We start from the raw sequence: 22,925 nt of genomic DNA, 5'->3' as shown, positions 1-22,925 counted from the left end.
TCTTGATTGTTCTTGACTGTCGAAGGCTGACAGTCAGGACAGTCTTAAATACAGAAAAAAAAGTAGGTCCTCAGTCCGATCACCTGACCCAGCCTGGAGAGCTGGGAACCCGATATCCCAGACCTATACTGCTGGACTCGAAATCCTAGAGTTGTCTTAGAGCGCCATCCGGCCAGTGTACTATTCCCCACTTTAGTAGTAAAAATCTATGGGGTTAATAAAACCACTCTCCGAAGCTGACGTAAGAGTATACCTATACGATAAGAGGCTCAACCTAACTTATACAAACTTATGGATCTAGAGAAGCATACGATTATTCAGTATATAACTAAGTTATATATATGCGTATTTCTTCCTCGGCTTCGTTTTGTGGAAGATATGGCTAACTAACTACTATGCGAATGCGATATACCCCCTTGTCAGTAAGCTCTAGGCTTATAACTTCGTTAAATGCTAACCAGAACTCTAGACATATTTTATGTATAGATACGACTACTAGAGGGCTAAATGCAAAGACTTAAAAGTTATTCGTAAGTAGTTTATATTTGCATATAATACTAAAGCTAAATATGGTATCTTCGATGAAGATATATATAACTTTGACGAGGTCAAGTTTATAATAGGTATAATTACTACTAGTATAGTATTTACAACCTGTTACATGGTAAAAAATAAGATAAAATTTGCGCTATCTAAGAAAGCTCTAGACAGAGCATACGAGAGCACCGAAATATATGATAGGAATAGGTTAGTGCCCAGGGAAGGTTCTAGAATCCTAGGATCACATGACCCCGGGGATCCTGGCCATCTGGCCCATCTGGGCTCCCACCACGTAACACTACCTCTGATAGCTATAGGAAAGCCAAAAAAGTTTAGCCTAGTAATCGCGAATGAGCTACGGTTATCTAAGGAGTATATGTTTAAAGCTAGGTTATTTTACCATTTATCCTTTTGAAAGAGAAATATTACTAGGAAAGTTAGTATCGAGAATATAATCTTTTAGCTAAGTCAACGTACCCACCTGCCGGACACCCCACTTACCGGACAGTCTGTAAGACCCACACCAAAAACCACACCCCATCTATTACCTTCTTTTTACCTGGACTAATATACAGAAAACTACTGAACTACTACTATTACTACTACTTTCTGACCTACTCTCTTCATCTAGGCTATCTTCAATACGCCCGGCCTCGATTTGGGCTTGGTGGACTTGGTCGACTGTAGCGAACTTGGTATTCGGGTCAATTTCAACCCTCTTCCTTTTGACAGGTCGAATGTTCTTAATCTGGGCTTTCAGAGCCTCATTTTCGTACCGTAGTTTAGCTAATTCAAAGTCCTTGTCGTGGAATGCTTTTTCGACCTTGCGGAGCAGATACCGACGAGCTGTTGGGTGTCGTTCTTCGGTAGTCAATGTGGTAAGATGGGACTGTAAGTCGGACCTCTTCCTGGGAGTCGGAATAACAAGCCCATTGACCCGCCAGTCTAGTGGATCCGTTGCCCTGGGTCCTGGCCTTGTAGGGAGATCCGTTTCTTGGGGTCCAGCTGTCTTGTTCGAATTATCCAACAATAACGGGCTCATCAGTGGCTTGGCCACTGATACCGGCTACAACCCGGCCGCTTTCCAACCCGCCTTAATATTCTGGGCCGTCAGTGCCTCCTTCCGGGCAGCCGCTAAGCAGATCAACAAATTCCTTTTACCTACGACTGTAGAATCCATCCAGGCCACTAAGTTATTGAGCTTCTTTCAATAGGCCCTCTTCAGGGGGCTGAAGATAGCCAAATCAAGGGGTTGGAGGACGTGGGAGGTATGTGCAGGTAGGAAAAGTAGGTAGATATTGTTGCTGAAGCACTCCTATATAAAGTCAGTTGTTATGTGGGAGCCGTGGCTATCCAGGATAAGTAGCCGCTTCGAAGAAGGGTCCCGGGGTCGGGTCCCCGGGATGAAGACCCGTTGCAGCCATTCCAGTGCCACGGTATCGGTAATCCAACCTTTGTCGGTAGCAGTGAAGAGCCAGTTATCGAATTCGGCCTTGTCGATAGGAAACCACTATTGTTAAATACTCTTGCCCTTGAAAATGACAGCTGAAGGAAGTGATACCCCGGTTGCCGAGATAGCTTCAATGAAAGACATCCAAGTACGCTTGCCCTGGTCTTTTTTCTGAACCGACTTGCAAAAGCGGCTTCTAACAACTGAGCCGTTATCTCCCTGACCTTCCATTATCCTAGCTTCGTCAAGATTCCATCGATTCTCGGGAAGAATGTCCCGGATGGCAGGGACTGTCAGGAATTTGAACCACTCTTTGATTACTGGCTTCGTAGCCCCATTAAGCCGGGCTGAATCTATCCGCCTGGTCCTTTTGGTTCTTAAGACTGGGTTCCTACGTAGAAACCGCCGAATCCAGGATCTCCCGACTGCTGAAGACTTGGTATCGCGGCCCAGAATTCGGCCAGCAAATTCCCGTAACTGCGCGTGGGTCGGGGGGAGGCCCAGGGCCTCCTGGGTTAAGGCCCATTCAGTCAATCGAGCCTCCTGCGATACAGATAGGATTTGGTGGGCTTCGAATGCCTCTATCTTGGTTGCCCGACCTTGAATTCTATCGTGTAAAGTAGAGCGTGGAATTCCGAAGTGGGTCTGGACCTTACGGAAAGACCAGCCCTTTTCTAGGTAACCAAAGGCTTCCTGAATATCCTGTTCAGTATAGGCCATTATCGGTAATTGACAAAGAAGTGGGTAAAATTTGGTACAATTTGGTTTGGAATTGATTGTGTTATGGTAAATTGAAGTAGGTAGGTAAAAATCTCGGTATAAGTTGGGGGCTGTCCGGTAAGTGGGGTGTCCGGCAGGTGGGTACGTTGACTTACCTAGTATATTGGTATAACTGATAATAGCTGGACTACTAATAAGAAAGGCCTAAATTAGATCTAGTATTTCGATTTTTATATAATATCTCGTATTAAAGGTAAATACTAGCTCCTAGTTCTCGACGGCTATGAGAGCTATCACTCTAACTAATTCGAGGTCTATTATTAGGAATACAATATTATTATACTTTATATACCTCTATACTCTTTATACTTAGTCTAACTATTAGATATTAGTTATTTTAAACTGTTAAAGAGAGTTTATAGCTACTAAATCAAGGAATTTATATATATGTATATTATGTATAACATATATTATAAGTGAGCTAACTATATAAGCGAGCTGACTACTACCTACCGTGACACGTCTCTTTTACACAAAATACTAAATTTCTTTACAACTAATAATGGTAATAACTTTGTAAGAAGCTAAGATAAACCTGGCTATCGACACTCCTAAAAACAATCTAAAACTTAGTATCTGAGTTGCAATAAAGCTCTACGGAGTTAATAAAACCACTCTTCGAAGTTGATGTAAGGGTATACCTGTACGATAAGATGCTTGACTCAACTTATAGAAACTTACGGATCTAGAGGAGCGTACGATTATTCAGTATATAACTGAGTTGTATATATATACATTTCCTCCTCGGCTTCGTTTTGTGGAAGATATGGCCAACTGATTGCTATACGAATGTGATACGCCCCATGTCAGTAAGCTCTGGGTTTATAACTTCGTCAAACGCTAACTAGAACTCCGAACGCGTTTTATATGTAGATACGACTACCAGAGAGCTAAATACGAAGACTCGAAAGTTATTTGCGAGTGATTTATACTTGTATATAATACTAAAGCTAAATATAGTATTTTCGATAAAGATATATATAACTTTGACGAGACCGAGTTTATGATAGGTATAATTACTACTGGTATAGTTGTTACTATCTTTAATAGCTATAGAAAAGCTAAAAAAGTTCAGTCTAGTAATTATAAATGGGCTACGATTATCTAAGGAGTAAATATTTAAGGCTAAGCTATTCTACTATTCATCTTTTTAAAAGAGAAATATCACTAGAAAAGTTAGTATCGAGAATGTAATCTTCTAGCTACTTAGTATATTAGTATAACCGATAATAGTGAAATGGTGCAGAAATACACATCTACACCCACATACCCACCAAAAACAAGGGGGAGGGCAAAGACGGTCAAATGCCCGACAGACAAGATAGACAAGACAGGCCAGGCGACACCACCACAAATCGGATCCCTGCAGCCTAAACAAGGTCAAAACAACATGTGCAGATAGAGCTCCCTCTGATCAGAGGGAGATCGCTTTGCACGCAAGGAGAGCTCGTCAATTGAGCTTGCAAGAAGTGTGAAGAAAGGTACTGAATTGATTGTCCTGTCTAAGGAGCAATGGCCAGGACGGCCCTACTTATGGTGCGAAAGAAAAATGGGCCCACGGCAGGTTCCAGCCCCCGCGGTACCATCCTAGCAACTGTGTCCCTCTGATCAGAGGGACCCTGCCCTCTGGGGACTGTTTTCCCCAACTCAATAGTTGGACTACCAATAAGAAAGGCCTAGATTAGATCGGATACTTCGATTTTTATATAACATCTCATACTAAAGGCAAATACTGGCTCCTAGTTCTCAATAGCCATGAGAGCTACTACTCCGACTAATTTGAGGTCTACTACTAGGAATACAATATTATTATACTTTATATATCTCTATACTCTTCGTACCTAGTACAACTATTAGATATTGGTTGTTTTAGATTATTGAAGAGAGCTTACGGCTACTAAATCGAGGAACTTATATATATGTATATTATATATATCACTAAATTAGAATTCCTTTATGTGTTTAGAGTAATGTTTTTTGCTTCTTTACCGAGAAGAATATCTAAAGAGCCTTTGCTAGAGTAGGTCTTATTGTAAAGGGGGTTGTTCTGGGAACACGTTGAGGGAGATGGACTACGATGTCTCAGTACCGAAAAGGGTTCGATCAGTGGACGATAGCTTCACGAACAGCCTCCTATTGTCATTGACTACACAGAGACTGATCCTTACGGATCAGAAGTTCCCCGCATAAGAGGGTTTCCCACAGAGTTCTTATCTACCCTAGTATAGTGACATCATCCACCGTCATTCGGCCGGTTCCCCCGATCTGGCCCAGAGGGCTCTCGTTATAATTTATCCTCCCCTCTGTAGAACCTGTCCTCAGATTCACATTATCTGAACTCAGGGAAGGGTAGTAGTTGGGATGACATCGGGTAGGTATCGAGTACTGTTCGAACCGCACAAAGTTGGATAAGGATTGAAGCGCTATACCTTATAGGGCTCCTTTGCTCCGGGGATTGCGTAGTGAAAAAGAATTGTGACTTTGGTAAGGGGTAACAAGTTTTTATACTCGAGGAGTTTTCGGTAAAATTTCGGTTGCTGCCTAGGTTTAGTAGGGTACGGCTCTATAGTACCGGTACTCCACTCTTCCAGCTCCGGTACACGTTCCGAATTATCGCTAAGTTGCCCGGATTTCCATCCGATTTTAAGCATTATTCTTTTCGCAGAACTTGAATAGTATATACGCTTTTGCAATTACATAGCTTATATACAACTGCAAATTACAGATATATATTAACCCTTTTTACTCGGGTATAAATACCCCTCTCCTCTTTCACTTCTTCTAAAACTTTTCTTCTTCAGGCCCTCTTCTACACGTTGTTTCGCCTGCTTTTCACTCTGATCCTGCATATAGCTCGCTACCTATTCTCGCCTCTCTCTCTCCCTCTCTCTCACTCTCCCTCTCTCTTACTCTCTCTTTTCGTCGTCGCTTCGGCTATTTTTCCGTCGCGATAGACGCTTTTACCGCCTCCGCCGCCGAGGTCACGCCGTATATAAAGTGTATTCGTTCGGCATTTAAAAACACCAATCCTTGCTCTAGCGAGGTTCTTATAATTGACTGTTCTTTCGAATAGTCGACCTCCTTACGTTGCTCCCATTATAACGTAAAGAAAGAGTTGTATACGCCGGTAAGTTATATACATTTTCAGTAGATTAACAGGGGATTTGCTAACGATTGTAGGCCGCTACCGGAATAGTTAGCGACTCCGTTGACCTTATAATTCTCGTTAATATAGCTCGTGCTATCGTCGATTATTGTATAGAGGACGCCAAGGGCGAACTCGACGAAGAGGGTAATCGCCTTCAAGTTTCCGTACTATCTCGCTATAGCTGTAAAAAGATTGCTACTACTGCTAAAGATCTAGTTAGGGCTTTCGACGCCGCCGAGACCGCTTATCGCCGCTAATTCGGCATTTCCGGTACTACTAAGCCGTCTTCTATAAATATATTTATCTCGTTTACTTTTGTATATAATTCGCTGACATCTCGATAGCAAGCTTATATAGTATATTGCTCTATAGTTATGCTATACAGCTAACTCCGCCTATAGTAGTCGTCCCGCCTTAGCCGGAACTGCAGCTGTAATATCGAGGTCAGTCTCAGTTACTATATTTCCGCTATATTGTCGCTAACTTTTCATAGTATAAGTCCGAGGTACGTGCCTAGGAGGTACAGTCTATTACTCGTTTGTTACTCAGCGATATTGGTTTCGTAGGTTAGTCGGATACTAAACGCCGTTTCCTTAATACGGTAAAGGAGGAGGTCGCTACCAATATAGAGGAGGACGCCTAGCAGGTTTAGGTAGAGGTAGTTCCGGACTTGGTATTAGTACCGACCTTAATTTTTTAAGTATTATATAGTTTTCAGGAGGTTTTTCTTTTATTTGGATTGGGGTTAGCATCTGGGATACCCCGGTATATAACTTGATATAGATAGATATTAATTAACGTCTTATCGCCTACGTTTTCACTGGTTTTCATATATTTTTCGAAATTACAATACTAACTTAGGTACATTCACTATATCTTCCTCTAATATCTATTGATTGTATTCCGAAAGCCAGCCTACTTATTTAACCAAAAAGAAGGTTTCACCCTAGAATTTTCTTTCGTCTCGAATCTCTTCAACTTCCTATTCTCCGTTGTCCTCAAGGTCTAGCATCGGCATTACAGACGAATCGTCTCCTTTTCGGCTATACTACGGTTCCAATATTAATATAGGAAATACATTATACAAACGATTATACTTATCCGGGAATGCCAGACGATAAGCCAGCGATCTGACTCGGTTTAGAACACGAAATGGACCGATGAACTTAGGTACCAATTTCTTCGGTAACTTGAATCTCAAATTCCGGGTTAACAATAATACTAAACTTCTATTCTTAAACTCCTTTTTCGTATACTTCTTATCGTAATATCGTTTCTAGACTGCTATAGCTTCAGCCTAGTTTTATTCTAACTATTTTCTTAGTTCAGCAAGTTTTTTAATTCTTTTAATTATACTGGGTATCCTCCTCTCTTATATATTGCCCTCGATATAGTAGGAAATCGGAGGTTAATAACCTATTAGTACTTTAAAGGGACTTATTTTAATTATAGAATTGATAGCACTATTAATAACAAATTTTACTTCTAGGAGGAGATTTACCTAAGTAATTTGGTTTTAGTATACGAAGTAACGGAGGTATTAAATGAGTATTTAATTTGCTCGCTCCGTTTGCCTATCGGTTTGTAGATAAAAAGCAGTCGAAAGCCGTTTATATACCTTTTATAGATAATACAAATCGTTCTAAAACTGTAATATAAAAACAGAACCTCGATTACTAATGCAATTATTAATAGGACTATATTTGAGTTCAATCTCTTTATAAACAAGCTCTACTAATTCTTGGCTAGTAATAGTGGTAGATACTAGGAAGAATCGGTTTATCTTCGTATACCGATCGACAACTACTAGAATTACGTCCTTCTCGGAGCCATCGGGACTCTTTACTACAGGAAAACCTATAATGAAGTCTATAGTGATTTCGCTCCAAGGTCGTATAGGAATCGGCAACGATTCGAGTAACCTATACAGCTTATATCGTCTTATCTTGTTGACTTAGTAGGTATAGTAGGTTTTGCAGTAGTTTTTGATATCTTTGGTTATACTATACTAGAAGTATTTTCTTTGCAATAGTTCGAGAGTCTTCTCGATACTAAAATGACCTGCTAACGGATCGTTATAAAAAAGCTAGAGTAACTCCTATTTAACGGCTTGCTCTACCGGGACGAACAATCGTCTTTAATACAGCAATTCTTACTTATATCTAAATACCTATTCGGACGAAATTCTCTGGTTTTAGGTTAGACTTACTAGCCTTTCCTTGATTTTCAGAGTTACCGGATCCGTAGCTTATAGCTCTAGGATCAATTCTCTTATAGATTTCGACGGTTCCGTAGTATAAACCGCTTCTAGTCGAGCATACTCTCTTATATATTAACGAGTAATAATCTATTCCCGTTTAAGCCAATCGGCTTCTTGGTAATCTTAAGGTCCTAGTAGGTAAATACTTAGCGATCCTATAGTAACTTCTAAAGGACAACCTATTATTTCGGGTTTCTAACTAGCTAGTTTACCAGGGTCCTATACACTAGTATCTTCGCTATTCTCTAGTATATAATAGGCTCTCTAACCCCTTCTGCAGTCGTCTTTCCGACCTGGGTACTAGCTGATTTGCTAGGGTTTCTTATACAAGCTAATTTACTCTCTTCTATACAATAGGCAATCTTATTTCTTTCTGCGATTAGCTTTCTAATCCGGTTTACCCGAGCAATTTTGCTCTTAAAAGTAGGTATCTACTCGAATCTGTTAGGACGTTCTTTATTCTTATAATCTGGTCTTCTCGAGGGGCTATCGGCCGGATTTCGCTTCCTAGACTGGTACTTGATAGTGAAATCAAATCCTGCTAGATATATATACTATCTAGCCTATCGGCTATTCAATTGGTTTTGCTTTATAAACCTTTATAGGTTATTGTAATCCGAAAATACAGTGACTTTATAGCGATTCCCTTTAATATAGTATTACCAATGCTTAAAGGCTTCTATAATAGCTATTATCTCCTTATCAGGAGTTCTATAGTCCTAGGTCGGTCCAGAAAACTTTACCGACTAGAATATAATAGGACGTTTTCGGCCCCCTTTCGAGACCTGCGATAGGACAGCTCCTATTGTAAAGTCAGAGGTGTCTATCTCAATGATGATAGGGAGTTCGGGGTCGAAATAATGTAAGACTAGTGTATCTTAAAATACTCTCTTAAGCTACGCGAATACCGTACGCTCTTCGGCCTCTAACCGGAGGGTTCCCGGTTTTCGTCTGTTCTATAACCCCTTTAGTAAATTACTTAATAGTAGTATAATCTCCGAATAACCTCGAATAAATCGACGGTAAAAATTGTAAAATCCTAAGAAAACTTGGATATCTCGATAGGATTGTAGTTCAGGCTAATCTTAAACAGTCTGAATTCGTGCCGAATCTATATCGATACCTTCGGGAGTCAAAATATAACCTAGAAATTCCACCTTATCCTAATAAAATGAATATTTACTGGGCTTACAGTATAACTGCACTTATCTTAGGCGTTCTAGAATTCGTTGGAGGTAAGTTATATAGGTTTCCCGGTCTAGGGAGAAAATTAAAATATTATCTAAATAATATATATAACAATCGTCCAGTAACCCACCTAAAGCAGTCTGAATATAACTTTGGAAGGTCGTAGGAGCATTTATTAGGCTAAAAGATATAATAAGATACTTAAATAGACCGTATTAGATATAGAAAGCCGTCTTCTATTCGTCTCCTTCTCGGATACGAATCCGGTAGTATACCTCTTTCAGGTCTAACTTCGTGAAATACTTTACTCCGGATATTCGGTCTAAGAGTTCTAAGATCAACGGTAAAGGATACCGATTCTTAACCGTTATCCGGTTAAGTCTACAGTAATCTATATATAAGCATAGAGTACTATCTTTCTTTAAGACAAATAAGATAGGACTTATAGCTGAACTCTAGGATAGGCGAATATAGCCTTTTACCAGGTTTTCGTACAGATATTCCTCTAAAATCGAAAGTTCATATTGTAATAGAGGGTAAAGAGGTCTAATAGGAGGAACAGTATTAGGGAGTAGATCAATTATATAATCAGTACTTTTAAAAAAAGGTAGAATATCTATATTACTGGAGTTTATAATATCCGTAAAGTCTGAAATTTCAGGGGATATGTCAGGCTTCTCCTCTGGAAAAAGCGCCTCCGGTACGTCTAGGTACTATATCAAGGAGTAAATACAAGCTTCTCCTCGACATGTTTTTAAGAATTTCTTCGGGTTTTCAATCCGAATACACTCCGATTCCATTATAAACTACTATAAATTCCCTTCTAGGTATAACAAGATCTTATAGGATATTAAACTTAGTATCCTAAGAAGAATAGGGGAATCGTTTATAACAAGGGGGTAATTGATAGCGGTATAAGAAATATATATCCTTTTAGTAATTCCTTAACAGTCTGTTAGCTCTAAAGGAACTTTATAAACACTAAATGCTTTAACGATATAATAATCTATAAACCGAATATAGGGTAATTATATCCCGATCTATTGGAGTTTCCTCTACTTTACGAACTCCAGACTGATAATATCAATCTCTACTCCAGTATCGAGATCGACTATAATAGATTTAGGGATATAGTTTAATAAGGTTGCGGAAGTATATATTCGTTCTTTAACTGGAACCCCTAGTATATCGTCTTTACCGACGTGATCGGGGTTTACGTCCGTTAGTATCTTCTATTTCCCTACCGATTTAGGCGCGATCTACTACCTCGGTGACTGGGGTATCTAGTAGCTTTGTTCACTAATACTTCCTTTTATAGGCAGTTATTAGCGAAATAGATATTACTACTATAAATAAAATAAGTTAAAGGGTTTCCCTAACTATCTATAGGGTTCAGCTGATTAAAATGAGATAGGGTTGATATAAAGTAGTCGTTAGGTTTCGTATATAACGTCGTTGACTATATATTTCGTTGGTGATAACGGGATAATAATGCTCTTCGAGGATAAAATAACGATTTGTAGGTTAGGGAAGAATGCAATAAAGGAGAAGAGTAAGAAGGATATTAGGACGAATATTTAGAGGTTTCCTGAGGTTTTTAGTATTAGAAACTATATTAAATTTAGGTAGTAAATTTAACTATCTCTTCCTAAGTCTCTAGCTTATTATAGATATATAAGTCGATATAGTTACTAATTATAGACGAAAGCTTCGTATAAAAGGTGAGAGTACGAGTCTTTTCGTCCTACTTCGGGAATTAGGCCTTAAGGGATTCCAAGTACTAATAAAAGTCTAAGGGAAACTGGTTTTCTCGTTACTTAATATCATTAAATTGCTTTATAATAGTAGATTCTTAATCTATAAGATCTCGAATACAGTTTAGTATCTAATCTTCAAATATTTTCTAGTTATTTTCAGCCTCTTATCGTATATCTATTGGAAGATTGTTATAATAACTATACTATCGATTATAAGGACATTCTTCTATTTGATCTAAGGCGAAAAGGATCCGGTTTATACCTATTTTAAACCGTTTCGGGTCTCCTATAAATACTTGCTATAAATCTTAGAGCTATTCCAAATAGCGTCGATAGGTAGTATTATCAGGGAACTAAATCAGATGCTTTACCTTAATCGCCTTTCGGTCCTTATTATAGTCACTAGAACCTGCTGAAGGAGAACGATATTGCCTGCGTTTCGGTGAGGATTCGCCTAGTGAGATGCCTAGCTTCCGAAGTAAACCCTCTTCTTGTTCTCGTAGTTGTTTCAGCGCTTCTAGTTGCTGTATCCGAAGACGAGTTGATTCCAATAGGTTATTATAGTAAGGAGCTTGACGCGGAACCCGGGAGCCCGAAAGGGTATACGAAGATATACGAGGTCGAAATCCTGGTGATTCCGACCGATGAAGGCGTACAGGATTTGTAGGTGATTGGGGGGTGTTTTCCCCTGGACTCGACTCTGCTTCCAGCTTACGGGAGGTACTCATTGTAGGTGCTATCTCGGCTAACGGTAGAACAGAAGGATCAGAATTGTAAAGGGGGTTGTTCTGGGAACACGTTGAGGGAGATGGACTACGATGTCTTAGTACCGAAAAGGGTTCGATCAGTGGACGATAGCTTCACGAACAGCCTCCTATTGTCATTGACTACATAGAGACTGATCCTTACGGATCAGAAGTTCCTTGCGTGAGAGGGTTTCCCACGGGGTTCTTATCTACCCTAGTACAGTGATATCATCCACCGTCATTCGGCCGGTTCCCCCGGTCTGGCCCAGAGGGCTCTCGTTACACTTATACTGTACAATCTAGAAAGAGTTATTTCTAAGATGGATATATGTCTCTAAACCCTAATTCCATTAATCTCGTGGCTAGGTATGGCACTACCTTAGCAATCTCAAATACTATAAAACTCCTAAGAGGTTACCTTATAGAAAAACCTTATTAAAGGCCGGATATCCAATTACTAAGGTAGTTCTCTGATACCTATACTAGCTACTATAGATTAATTAACTAAAGGTACGATGGCTGTGATGTACGAAATAGCCCTTTTATGTACGGAGGTCTCGGTACTGTGAAAGGCTAATGAGGGGCTTAGTAAGTGACAGAGAGTTAAAAAAACATATATATGGCTTGGAGGGTCTGTTACCGTATAAGAGGTATAGGATCTACTGGATCAAAAGGTTGCAGATAAGTAGGTAATCTACGAAAGACAACAAGATAGTAGTAGTATAAAGGGGTCTACTACGAAGATTCGGTGCTATGGTATGTATGGCAAGCCTGGTTATAATACACATATATGTCAGGAGGCTGGAGAATCGTCCGATTCATTTATTTCTAGTTCAGCTGTTGTTATTTCCTAGTGGTGGTTGTAATTGAGGATAGTTGTGGTGAGGTAGTGGAAAGTAGTCAGCTCGCTTATATGATCAGCTCGCTTATAATATACGTTAATAGAATCGGCATTAGATAGTTGCAAATACACACCTGAGACCATTATAACCGGAGAAGACGTAGCTCTGCCATTCTAAAGGTGAAAAGTTAGCATTATCTCCCCAGTCTTATCTATTGTCAAAAGGGTTAGGTGCCAGTCCAAAGGACCAGGATCACAGGATCTAGTGCGGGAGCCAAACCCATGTACTCTATTGAGCTAAGGAAGACTGGCAGCTAACTGCGCCACTGTACGGACGTCATCCTGTACGTATATCTCGTCTATAAAAGGAGCAAACTCTCCAGCAAAGATAGACGGGAGGAGGAGAAGGAAGACAATCAAGACAAGACACATAAAATCCTCAACTGTCATTTCCTCAGATTCAGAGGTGCCGTGTTTCCGACATCTATTAGTATCTTTCTACTCGTTATCAAGCCTCTATGCTCATATTACACCCATTGGAGCGGCCACCCGCGCAATAGCTGGTGATAGACACGTCCGAGAAAGGGTTGCGCGGCAGAACCCACACAGTCTGGTAGGCTGTCACGTGACCGCACGTGCTACTGTATCCTGTGGCTTGCTCCCGAGCGCTTCACCTGGTTGATCGGTTTTGGGGGGTCACTGGACAGCGCGCGCTGTTCGCGATCCAAAGGTGGTGTCCACTCAGCAGGACCCGCCAATGAGCGACGTGTTGTTAATTGAGTGGGGCTCGAATTCTGATTATTGTCGTGGGGCGGGCGATGGTTTGGACCGCCAAACCCAACCAATCGAGCCACAAACACCTCATCGGGTCAGGCAGTAATCACCAATCCTGCCCGACTGCGGCAAAACACGTCGACGATGCAATCGCAGCTTGAAATGGATGACCGTTCTGGTTCACAACTTGAATTCGGCGCATCCTGGTTTATCGAGCAGTGGTTGCAAGGCACAGCTTCGCCCGGCCCCACTTGCAACGCAATCGCCAGGAGACGACGCAAACGCGGCGAGATGGCGACACCTCCACCATCGCACGGCCGGGCTCTGTCGCCCGCCAAGCGGCGCCGCACCGATGGCTGGACTTCCGAGGATGGCGCCAGCTTCGCGGACCCGGAGAAGACACCCACGGCCAAATCCGTCGTCTCTAACGCGCCCTCCTTGTCAGGAACGGCTCTTACGCTCATGAGGCAGCCCGACCTCAGGCCAAAACCGTCGGGATCAGTTGCGTCTTCATCCGTCAGCGAGGCAAGCGCCGCCATGTCGGGCGCCTCCGGCGCCTCTGGCGGCACGGCGCAGCGGTCGAGGTCGCGTTCAACCAGCCCGGCCAAGACGACCATCGCGCTTAGCAATCTCGACAAGCCTGTACGCTTCCCGGCCATGGCAGAAAACGCGGTAACCCAGCTGCCGGCTGATGTGCGAGGCCTGTACAAGCACGTCCGGAATATTGTCGTGCACCACGAGGCGTTCATGCCTCTCTCAATCAGAGAAGACATTGACAGCGCCGCCGGCTACCGCCACCCAAAGACATGGTTCTACCATGACGCAGGAGTGCCCGAGGTAGACACCCGCCCGTCGGACAGCGATGCCGCCCAGGACACGACAGACAACGACCACAACGATGACAACGACAGCGACCACGACCATGACCATGACAACGACAGCGACCATGATGACGATGACAATAACAACGATGATGACGACGACGACGACGACGACGACGATCAGCCGCCTGGGCCGTCGTACTCAGAGCGACGGCAACGGCGTCAGCCCAGCCCGCGCATGGCCGCCCTTGCCGAGTTGGACATGCTCGTCGACCTTATCGCCGCCGCAAACAGCTGCCGGGTGCTCGGCCGGCATGAGGCCACATGGAACATGGAGGTCCACAACCCGCTATTCCGCCTTGCCCTCGACCGGCCAGATTGCGCCCACGTGCTTGTCGAAGCCGTCACTCACGCGTCCATCGCACCGCCGTTCCTCCCGCCGTGGAAGCCCGCACTGGATGGGACGGAAGCCCGCGAGACGGTTGACTCTAAGAGACTTGACTTTGTCCTGGCGTTGTTTGTGGACCCGGGCTTTCCGCGTGAGCAGCACGGTTGGCCCGGGCGACAGCGGGAGACAGACTCGACGCTCGCGGAGGCGATCCGCGAGGCAGTGGCGAGCATGCCTATGTCCGTGGGCGTGAACCAACTGGCATACGCGCCGCCGCGGTACTCGCCTATTGCGGTCGGAGTCGAGACCAAGACGGGCATGAGTAATCTCGAGGAAGGACGACGACAACTTGGTGTTTGCACAGCGGCCTGGCACCGGCGGATACAGGCACTAATGGCGCAAAAGACTCATATGAGGGGGAAGAAGATCGTGACGTTGCCATTGCTACTCATTGTGGAGCACGAGTGGAGGTTGAGTTTCGCTGTCGACGCAGGGGATGCGATTGTACGTGTTCCGTCCCCTCAACCCCTCACCTCCCCCCGCCCTGTCCTGCTGTTCTCGTTCTGTTCTCGTTGTACTGCGGGACTGACAACGCGACCGCCATCAGGATATCATTACCGACATGCACATAGGCGACACTAGGACCATCGCTGGTATGTATATGATTACCGCGGTTCTACGGCAGCTCGCCGGGTGGATGGCTGGGAATTTCCGTAAGTGGATCAGTATGCTATTTGTTCCAGCTTCTACGTTGGCATGCGCTTGAACGGTACGCGACGAGCTTAACTCGCATCTGATATCGGTACACCGTTGGAATGCAATAGAGTTGAACGCAGCTTTTCAGGGCACATTGATATGGCACATGTTGTACGCAGTTCACAGTGGCGGGCAGAAGATGGTTATTTCTTAACTACTCCGACGACATGATTGGCGGTACCAGCACCAGCGGCCTGATCGCCATCATGCTGGGCCGCCTACGCATGACCATCGAGTGCATCGACGCGTACACTACGCTGCTTGAGCATCGTGTGAAGCACGCATGAATATCTGCGGGATGTCATCCCGCCCACCCCTGCACTTCCACTTCAGCGCTCGCCTGTTGCGCTAGCGCGGTTGACGCACTTAATACGTTGCACACAAGGGCGATTGGACCTCATCGATCTCCTTTCGACTTCCCTCAGCCTCTTACAGAAGGTGAGATGGCTGCTCTCTAGCCGTCCGGAAGTTGACCTTCTCGCCGAGCTCAAGGATCCAGGTACCAACTCCTCAGATGCTTCCAGATCCCTTGTCGAGCTAGACACTCAACGTCTGCAAGACCATGTCAACGCATTCATCGGTCACAAACTTATGGTGCTCAAGTACCGGGAAGGATACGACGACGGCGTTTTGGCCGTCTGGGCAGGCCTCTGACCAAAGTGAAGTTCTTTCGGTTTGCTTTTACAGAGTGATGGATTCTCTAATCGTTGTGATGTTTTATGTATTCTAATATCTCTGCATCCTCGACTTCGCATGTTGGAAAGCGTGCTTGTTCCGGCATGCTCGGAACAAGACCCCTCTGCTGCTGAGCATCAGCCACGCGTGTCCCCGAAGGTGATGCGACCAGCGGCCTCGCCGACCGCTCCACCGCACGCACGTCCAACGCCGCAGGCAAAGAGCCGCCCTAACTGTACATCCTACCGTCTGCATGAAAGATTCTTTGAGTGAGGCAGTATGTTTCAAACCATCATCTCCACAATGCGTCTCGTCGAGCTCGCAAATTCCCCTCCTGCATGAACTGTGTGAAGTATGCATGTCCAATCCCAGTGATCTCGAAGTTGGGGACACCCGAGACACTTGTCGACGAGAAATCCCTGCACAGTCGAGCTCACAGCGAGATCCCGGAACTAATTGGCCCCGTTCCGCGTACAGCACCGTGGGTGAGGCGGACGGACGATGATGGGTGATTTTATTATTCTGACATGGCAGAGTCGTTGGGCGGTCTGCTGGTGGCCCAGGCAGTGGCCAAGGCACGCCACAAAGCACCCCAGCGTCCGCCTCGCCACGGGATGTCTCTCTTGTTTCCCTCTCTCGTCTTCTTTTTCTCGCTAGGCCTTCATTTGCGACGTGTCGCCGTGGAACGATAACAGGCTGTAAACCCTCGACGGCTGATGCGGCGAAGGAGACATGGGCGTTTCGCGGCCTCGCAGACCAGCTGTCCCGCGCAGCCCAATTGCAGCAAAGCAGGCGGTGGAGTACGATAACGATAAGACGGATGACGTAAGTGGTCTGACTTGTTCTTGAGATCAAGTGATCCTCCATTCTCCACTGTTTCTTCCATCTTCTCCCAGCCAATGCAGTCACCGCTGTCTCCACCGTATTGGCGCCTGGACCAAGTCAACTCCTGCTGCTTTGGCTTCAGCTATACTTTCGTTGCACATAACAAAACAACTTTCTTATCTCGCTATGGACGCCACTGCTGGCGGTCAAGCCAACAACGTCCGGGCTTCCCATCCCGCGGGTGAGAGGATGGATGTTCCGATCCTCCCTGGGATAATGGAAGCCGCCCGACAAGCGCACGGCAGGCAATTTCGGGAGGACAGGAAGCTCGGCGACCAAGCCGCCGAAAACACAGAGCACAACAAGGACACCGTCACTTGCGACCAAGCCTGCGACCAAGCCAACAAAGGCCAAGCTTTGCGTCTTCCGAGTGGGAGTCCGGGGGTTCGGATACCCCCGGGCATGACGGAAGAGGCCTGGCTAGCAATGCGACAAGCGAACATCCGGCAATATTGGGAGGAGAAGAAACTCGCCGATGAGACAGCCAAGAACACAGAGCTCAACAAGAATATTAGCATTAGCGACCAAACACGCAGAACCACAGCGTTTAACAAGACGGTCAAATGTAAGTCAACAAGGTCTTTCTCCATCATTAGCATCCTTAGGTCCGTGCTAATTAACGTACTTAAACAGGGGCCGACTTGTTCCATCTTGCTCAGCCGTAAGGATCTAGTGCAGGTGGAACAAGTGGAGGGTTGTTGGAAGGGAGGAGGAAACGTCAAAGACGATGCGAAGTCTTAGACGCAGCACCAGAGTTTGGGATGCACGTAGCCCCCAGAGGAGTCGGACGCAAAGCCAAACTACCTGGGCTGCCGATTTGAATTGGAAGCAAAACAACACTAAACCATCGATAATGACAGGCTATCCAGTCGGCCAAGCCGGATGCCAAAAGCAAAAGACAAAGCAAAGATCCTTGGATGTTTCGTCTTGCGCTGCCACTCAATACTCTGCCGAACATGGCTTCCAACACCCCGATCCCCAGTTCCAACACTTCACTCCTCGACAAAAACTGCCACACAAAGCTACCAGTACGGTATCCAACACCCAGACTCTCCGACGTCTCACCTCCGCCGGCAAAACCTTTCACATGTCCTCTCCCTTCTGCCTTCCATAGCCTTGTCACAAAGGATCCACGAGAGGCCTGCAAGCAGGAGTGCAGTGACCATTACAGCCACTACAAGAGATATACGGGTATTCGCCGAAATCGACGTTCCCCTGTTGGTCATAGAGGATATTCCCGTTATAGTCCCTCAACGGACCCATGAAAGGAATCATCTGATGATCCGTATAGTTGGTCGTTCCGCACCAGCCGCACTCCTACCCAACTGTCGCGGGGGTGTTGCTGCTCACGCCACTATCGAACGTGGAGGCCTTCGAGTTCTTGGAGGAGCTGGAGTGCTTAGAACCCTTCGAGTTCCTGGAGGAGCTGGAGTGCTTAGAACCCTTCGAGTTCCTGGAGGAACTGGAGTGCTTAGAACCCTTCGAGTCCTTGGAGGAGTTGGAGCGCTTGGAGCCGGCCGATTTGCCCGATTTCTCGCTGTCCGACTTGGACGCGGAGGTGGACGGGGCGACCTCGTCATACGGAACGGTATTGCCCGCCGCGTTGAAGAGGTACTGGGTCTGGCCGTTACCGTCGACGTAGCAGGCCCAGCCGTTATCATCGGGGTAATAGGCCGACGACATAGTTGCTGATGAGGAAGCTGGAGACGTAGCGATAGGCTTAGTATTCAACTTGTCGGGTCCTCCGCAAAGGAAGACAGAAGACTGGGCAGAAGTGTTGCAGAACACGACGAGGTCCTGTAAGTACACAGGATGGACAGAGCCTGACATTTATTAAATAGCTTATGAACATTGTTGGAGAGAAAGAGCACCGGGAGGTCGCAACTGTCAAGCCGCCTCGGGGAGACGCAACGAGGCCGGTTCATCCAGCCAGTTCATGATAGCTCTCCAACAAGACAACGCCAGGGTCTGCCCGGACTGGTCAGCTCGGCGGCCGTTTTTCTACGGCCGCATGGAGAGCCACTACGCCGTCTGTCACGGCCGTATCGGACGGACTCGGCGATCTCTGACTGGCCCCCTTCTCCGGCAATGGTACTCTGAAGCCTTGCCTGAGTCACTCATCGCCAACACAATGAGTACTAGGCTGGTACAGAGGTCTTTTTTTTTTTTTTTTTTTTTTGCCAACGTGGACAGGATTCTGGCGCGGACGGGCTGCTGGACTCATTCCAAACCAAATGAGCGAACTCGTCTTAATCGGAGGTGCGACTAACAGCCTAGTACTGTGATGTATGCACGACAGCATATGAGGTGTATATCTTTCCGACAAAGCAGCATTCGGACTCCGGGGTCACCCGACCAACTTGGTGGTCGCTTTCAACGGCCCTATGCGGGTCGCAAATGGCTCATTTTCGATGTTGCCCTTGTTTGAACCACTCGTTCCGAATTACCAACTTCGCGCCGAGAACTCCCCCTGACGTGGCCCAGATGATTGTGACTGCCCCACGTTCATCTTGTCAACCAACTTGTGATGTCTGATCCCGGTAATATTTCGTATAGACCAGGGGCGCAGTGGAAATTGAGAAGACCGGGGAATGAGACGGCGGCCACACGTCCATTTGGTGAACAGTCACGTACCGAGCTCGCCAGCATACGGCCACAGTCGCCCTGTCCTTGGTGGGTGATTGGTTAAGGTGCATGGCTGTTGCTCCATCCGCCCCTGAGGCTCTCGACGCTTTGCTGCGGGAGCGGTGTCGATAGCCAGGCGCGTACGGCGGGAGCCAGCTCCCACCATCGCAGAGAACGGCTCGAGGAACCCGCGGGCGTATCGGGTAACCGTGACGGTCGATGTACCCTTCCGGTTCGCGGTTATCGCTAGCTGATTCTCTCCGGTCTCCTTTTCGGGAGCTTCCTTTCGAGGGGCTGGTCCAATGGCCGCCAATCAGCAGCCTCGGATACCGCCGTCGCCACAGACAAGGCTACACTGGGGGGGAGGGGAAGTGCCCGCCCCATGAGATATTGGTGTACTGCGGGACGTTGTTTAACTGATGGAGAGTGTAAGCTCTGAGCCACTCACGAGAGCGCAACCTGGGAACTCCGACAATGGAGAGCATCTGCGGACTTGGCCCGATGTAGAAGGAAGTTTACTCTAGCATTCGGCCCTATACCTCCGCCGGGGTTTGAATTCGAACAGATCAGGGTGCCGACCAGAGCACTGCTTCCCAGACCTAATTTGCCAAGAAGCAGATGGGATATACACCTCCTCCAGGATATTAAAAGTTAGCGTGTAAATTCCAACTTTTCTACTACTTGCTTGCCTTCTACGCATATTAGTGTATTAGTAAAGTAGTAAGATCAGAATCTTTTTATTATATAAGTTATAAGCTTTTAAACTCTAAAAAGCTTCTTAAAGTAAGGCTAATAAATAGCTTGTTCAATTTAAATATAGTAATATCGTATCGTTAAGAGTGAATAATAGATCGTTATTAATAAAGGATCGAATATCTATTGTAATTGCGAATATACTGTTGTGCCCGCCGGGCTTAGCGGCCCTCCCGAGCGGGTATAGTGCCGCGCCGCTTTTGCTTGATGCTCGCCACGTGTTGACGTCCGCCCATAAGTAGAGCTCTATCCCCCAACGTCCCCTTTTTGTACTCTTGACTTCGACTTCACCTTTGTCTCCCTCAAATTACCCTGGCCCTGCCCCTTTTGGTAATGGACCCCTCCCGCCTACTTTTCCCGCCTTCGCGAGCCCACTACGTGCTATCGAGTGCTTCCTACCCTCTTAACCCCTACTGCTCTTCTTAATCTCAATCTTGCCCTCGACCTCGTACTCATCTACTGACTTTCGCCTGCGCTGGAAAAGCCTGCCGTTTCCTTTATGACACCTCAGCATCTAACCGCTAGTACCGCCTACTGTATTCCCCTCTTTCGTCTATAGAGCTGCCTCCGTCTGCGTGGAGGATCCTTGTCTGGCCAGCCACGAAATTGCTGTACGAGTCGTTGCTGTCAATACAGTGTATTAGGCCTCCTCTCCTTTGTATGGCTTATTTAGGACCTTACCGTCTGCAGGCTGGATGTGTCGTTGGTCGTGGTCGGACCGATTGCTAGCGCAGCGGCAGCGAACTATATAGAGGCAGGTTATACGGGAGCTCGGGTGCGGGCTAGATTCGGTAGCTGCCCTGTTTCAGGATGTACAGCCCGGTGATTCAGGCTGAGCGAGTAAAGATTGAAGCCGAGCCGGAAATGAGGCCGTGGCGAAAAGGGCCTATATGGGATGAGTTGTGGAGAGTAGGAGGGGGGTTCTCTCTTGTAGCGAGGAGGGGAGTACGGTAAGGAAGCTAGGCAGACCCTAAGATGACGTAGCCTCGCTTACATGCGGGTCGCTTGTGAAGTACGCTACAGGGGGGGCATTGACGACGGATCTGGTCCTTTACGGGATACCAGACGTTCCACAGCTTCGTTAGAGCGATGGTTAGGCAAATACGAACTCTTGGGGGAGCTCAGCATAGTATTACCTTGCTATTGGTGGGTCGGGGACGGCACGATCATGGAGGGCGAGCTCACCTGAAAGGTGCAGGAAGGCAGTAGAAGTGGAGACTGTCGTGCCTCTATCACGTCGGCTCAGCTATCCTAGGCAACCCGCGGAGACGCTGTAGGCCATGTGCCGTCCGATCTGGGACGCTATTCGCAGCGGCGAGGATCTCTCGCGAGAGACGTCTGCTCCAGCTGCCTCGCGTCTGCCCCAGTAGTTGTATGATTGGCAGAGGTACAAGGGACTGGGGCTGGACGCTCTCTTTCCGAGCTGTAATGGGAGGATCAGATTGCAATCGAGTACATTTCTGTAACTAGCTGTGGGCAAGCAACAGATAGATGGAGATGATGGTTGATAGATTTGATTGATTGAATTGGTTGTTCTGATCAAGAAGAGGGGTTCTGATGGATGACGACAACCACCAGGCTAAAAATCGCCAGGTTGGCTGTTGGTCAGCTGACAGTGCCTTGGCTTGGTACATCTCAGGTTCCAACAAAATGAAACAAAAATGTAGAGCCGGAGATCAGCAATTTCAGAGATGGGAAAAGAGAAAGGAGAGCCTCTGAGGATAGACCCACTAGTGGGGGAGACGGCGAGAGGTGCAATCTAAGGTTTGGGAGCTTCCACTTAGCGGACAGATCCAGCTCGTAGGCAACCCCGAGATACTTACTAACACAAGAGACAGCAGATCCAGTAGCAGACCTACTAGTAAAGATCCCAAAGAAGGGAAATAGAGGGAAGAAACCTCGAGCCGTAGATCGAGTAATAGAGAGATAGAAAAGGTAGGTTCCTACTTATAAATAACCGCAGAGAGAGTGTGAGAGAAGGAAGCCTCCACTAGCGGAAAGTCTACCAGTGGTGTATCTACTGGTGAGGAAGAACTTTCCACCAGCGGAGAGTTAGAAGCGGGAAAGCAGAAAACCTCTACCAGTAAACCTCCACCAGCGGAACCTCCACCGGTGGAAAGTCCACCAGTAGAAACTCCTCCAGTGCAAAGTCACTCTAGGAAAAGAGACAGGAGACAGGAGACCGGTTCCCTTACTGGACCCGCCAATGCCTCTCGGAACGAGTCTTTCAGATCTTGGTGTATGGCACGCTATGCAGAGTCTAATGGCAGTTTGAAAGGGTGAGAAAATGGGGAAGAGGTTGATCTCTGGAAACCACTACACACAAAGTGGTCAGTATCTAGTCGGGGTCAGATTGATCGGATTTGAAGAAACAGTCAAACTCACGCTCTCTTGAACTCTGTCGAGTGAATCCATTGAGTCGATCGCAAAACAGACACAAATACGTCTACTTTCGTCCACTTCAGCGGCTCTAGGCGGATATATCTGGGGGCTCCGGCCGTATCCTGCAAGTCTAGCTGCACCGTTGTACTTAGACCA

General features: G+C 46.1%; 3 protein-coding genes across 3 annotated transcripts; 2 read left to right on the top strand and 1 right to left on the bottom strand.

The window, feature by feature from the left end:
• Window positions 1-13,628: 13,628 nt before the first annotated feature.
• On the top strand, window positions 13,629-15,736 carry MFIFM68171_02257 (uncharacterized protein; the record flags this gene model as incomplete). Its single annotated transcript, XM_071057679.1, has 3 exons — window positions 13,629-15,197; window positions 15,301-15,406; window positions 15,576-15,736. The coding sequence occupies 3 exons, from the start codon at window positions 13,629-13,631 to the stop codon at window positions 15,734-15,736; spliced, it is 1,836 nt and encodes a 611-aa protein (XP_070913780.1).
• Window positions 15,737-17,135: 1,399 nt separating this feature from the next.
• Window positions 17,136-17,674, top strand: MFIFM68171_02256 (uncharacterized protein; the record flags this gene model as incomplete). Its single annotated transcript, XM_071057678.1, has 2 exons — window positions 17,136-17,574; window positions 17,643-17,674. The coding sequence occupies 2 exons, from the start codon at window positions 17,136-17,138 to the stop codon at window positions 17,672-17,674; spliced, it is 471 nt and encodes a 156-aa protein (XP_070913779.1).
• Window positions 17,675-18,326: 652 nt separating this feature from the next.
• Window positions 18,327-18,692, bottom strand: MFIFM68171_02255 (uncharacterized protein; the record flags this gene model as incomplete). The annotated part of the gene is made up of 1 exon (XM_071057677.1): window positions 18,327-18,692. The coding sequence occupies one exon, from the start codon at window positions 18,690-18,692 to the stop codon at window positions 18,327-18,329; it is 366 nt and encodes a 121-aa protein (XP_070913778.1).
• Between the last annotated feature and the right edge of the window lie 4,233 nt (window positions 18,693-22,925).

This window comes from Madurella fahalii, assembly GCF_045866475.1.
Source record: "Madurella fahalii IFM 68171 DNA, scaffold_1, whole genome shotgun sequence".
Classification (NCBI taxonomy): domain Eukaryota; kingdom Fungi; phylum Ascomycota; class Sordariomycetes; order Sordariales; genus Madurella; species Madurella fahalii.
The sequence above is the reverse complement of the archived record's forward strand: the minus strand, read 5'-3'. Positions and strand labels throughout refer to the sequence as shown.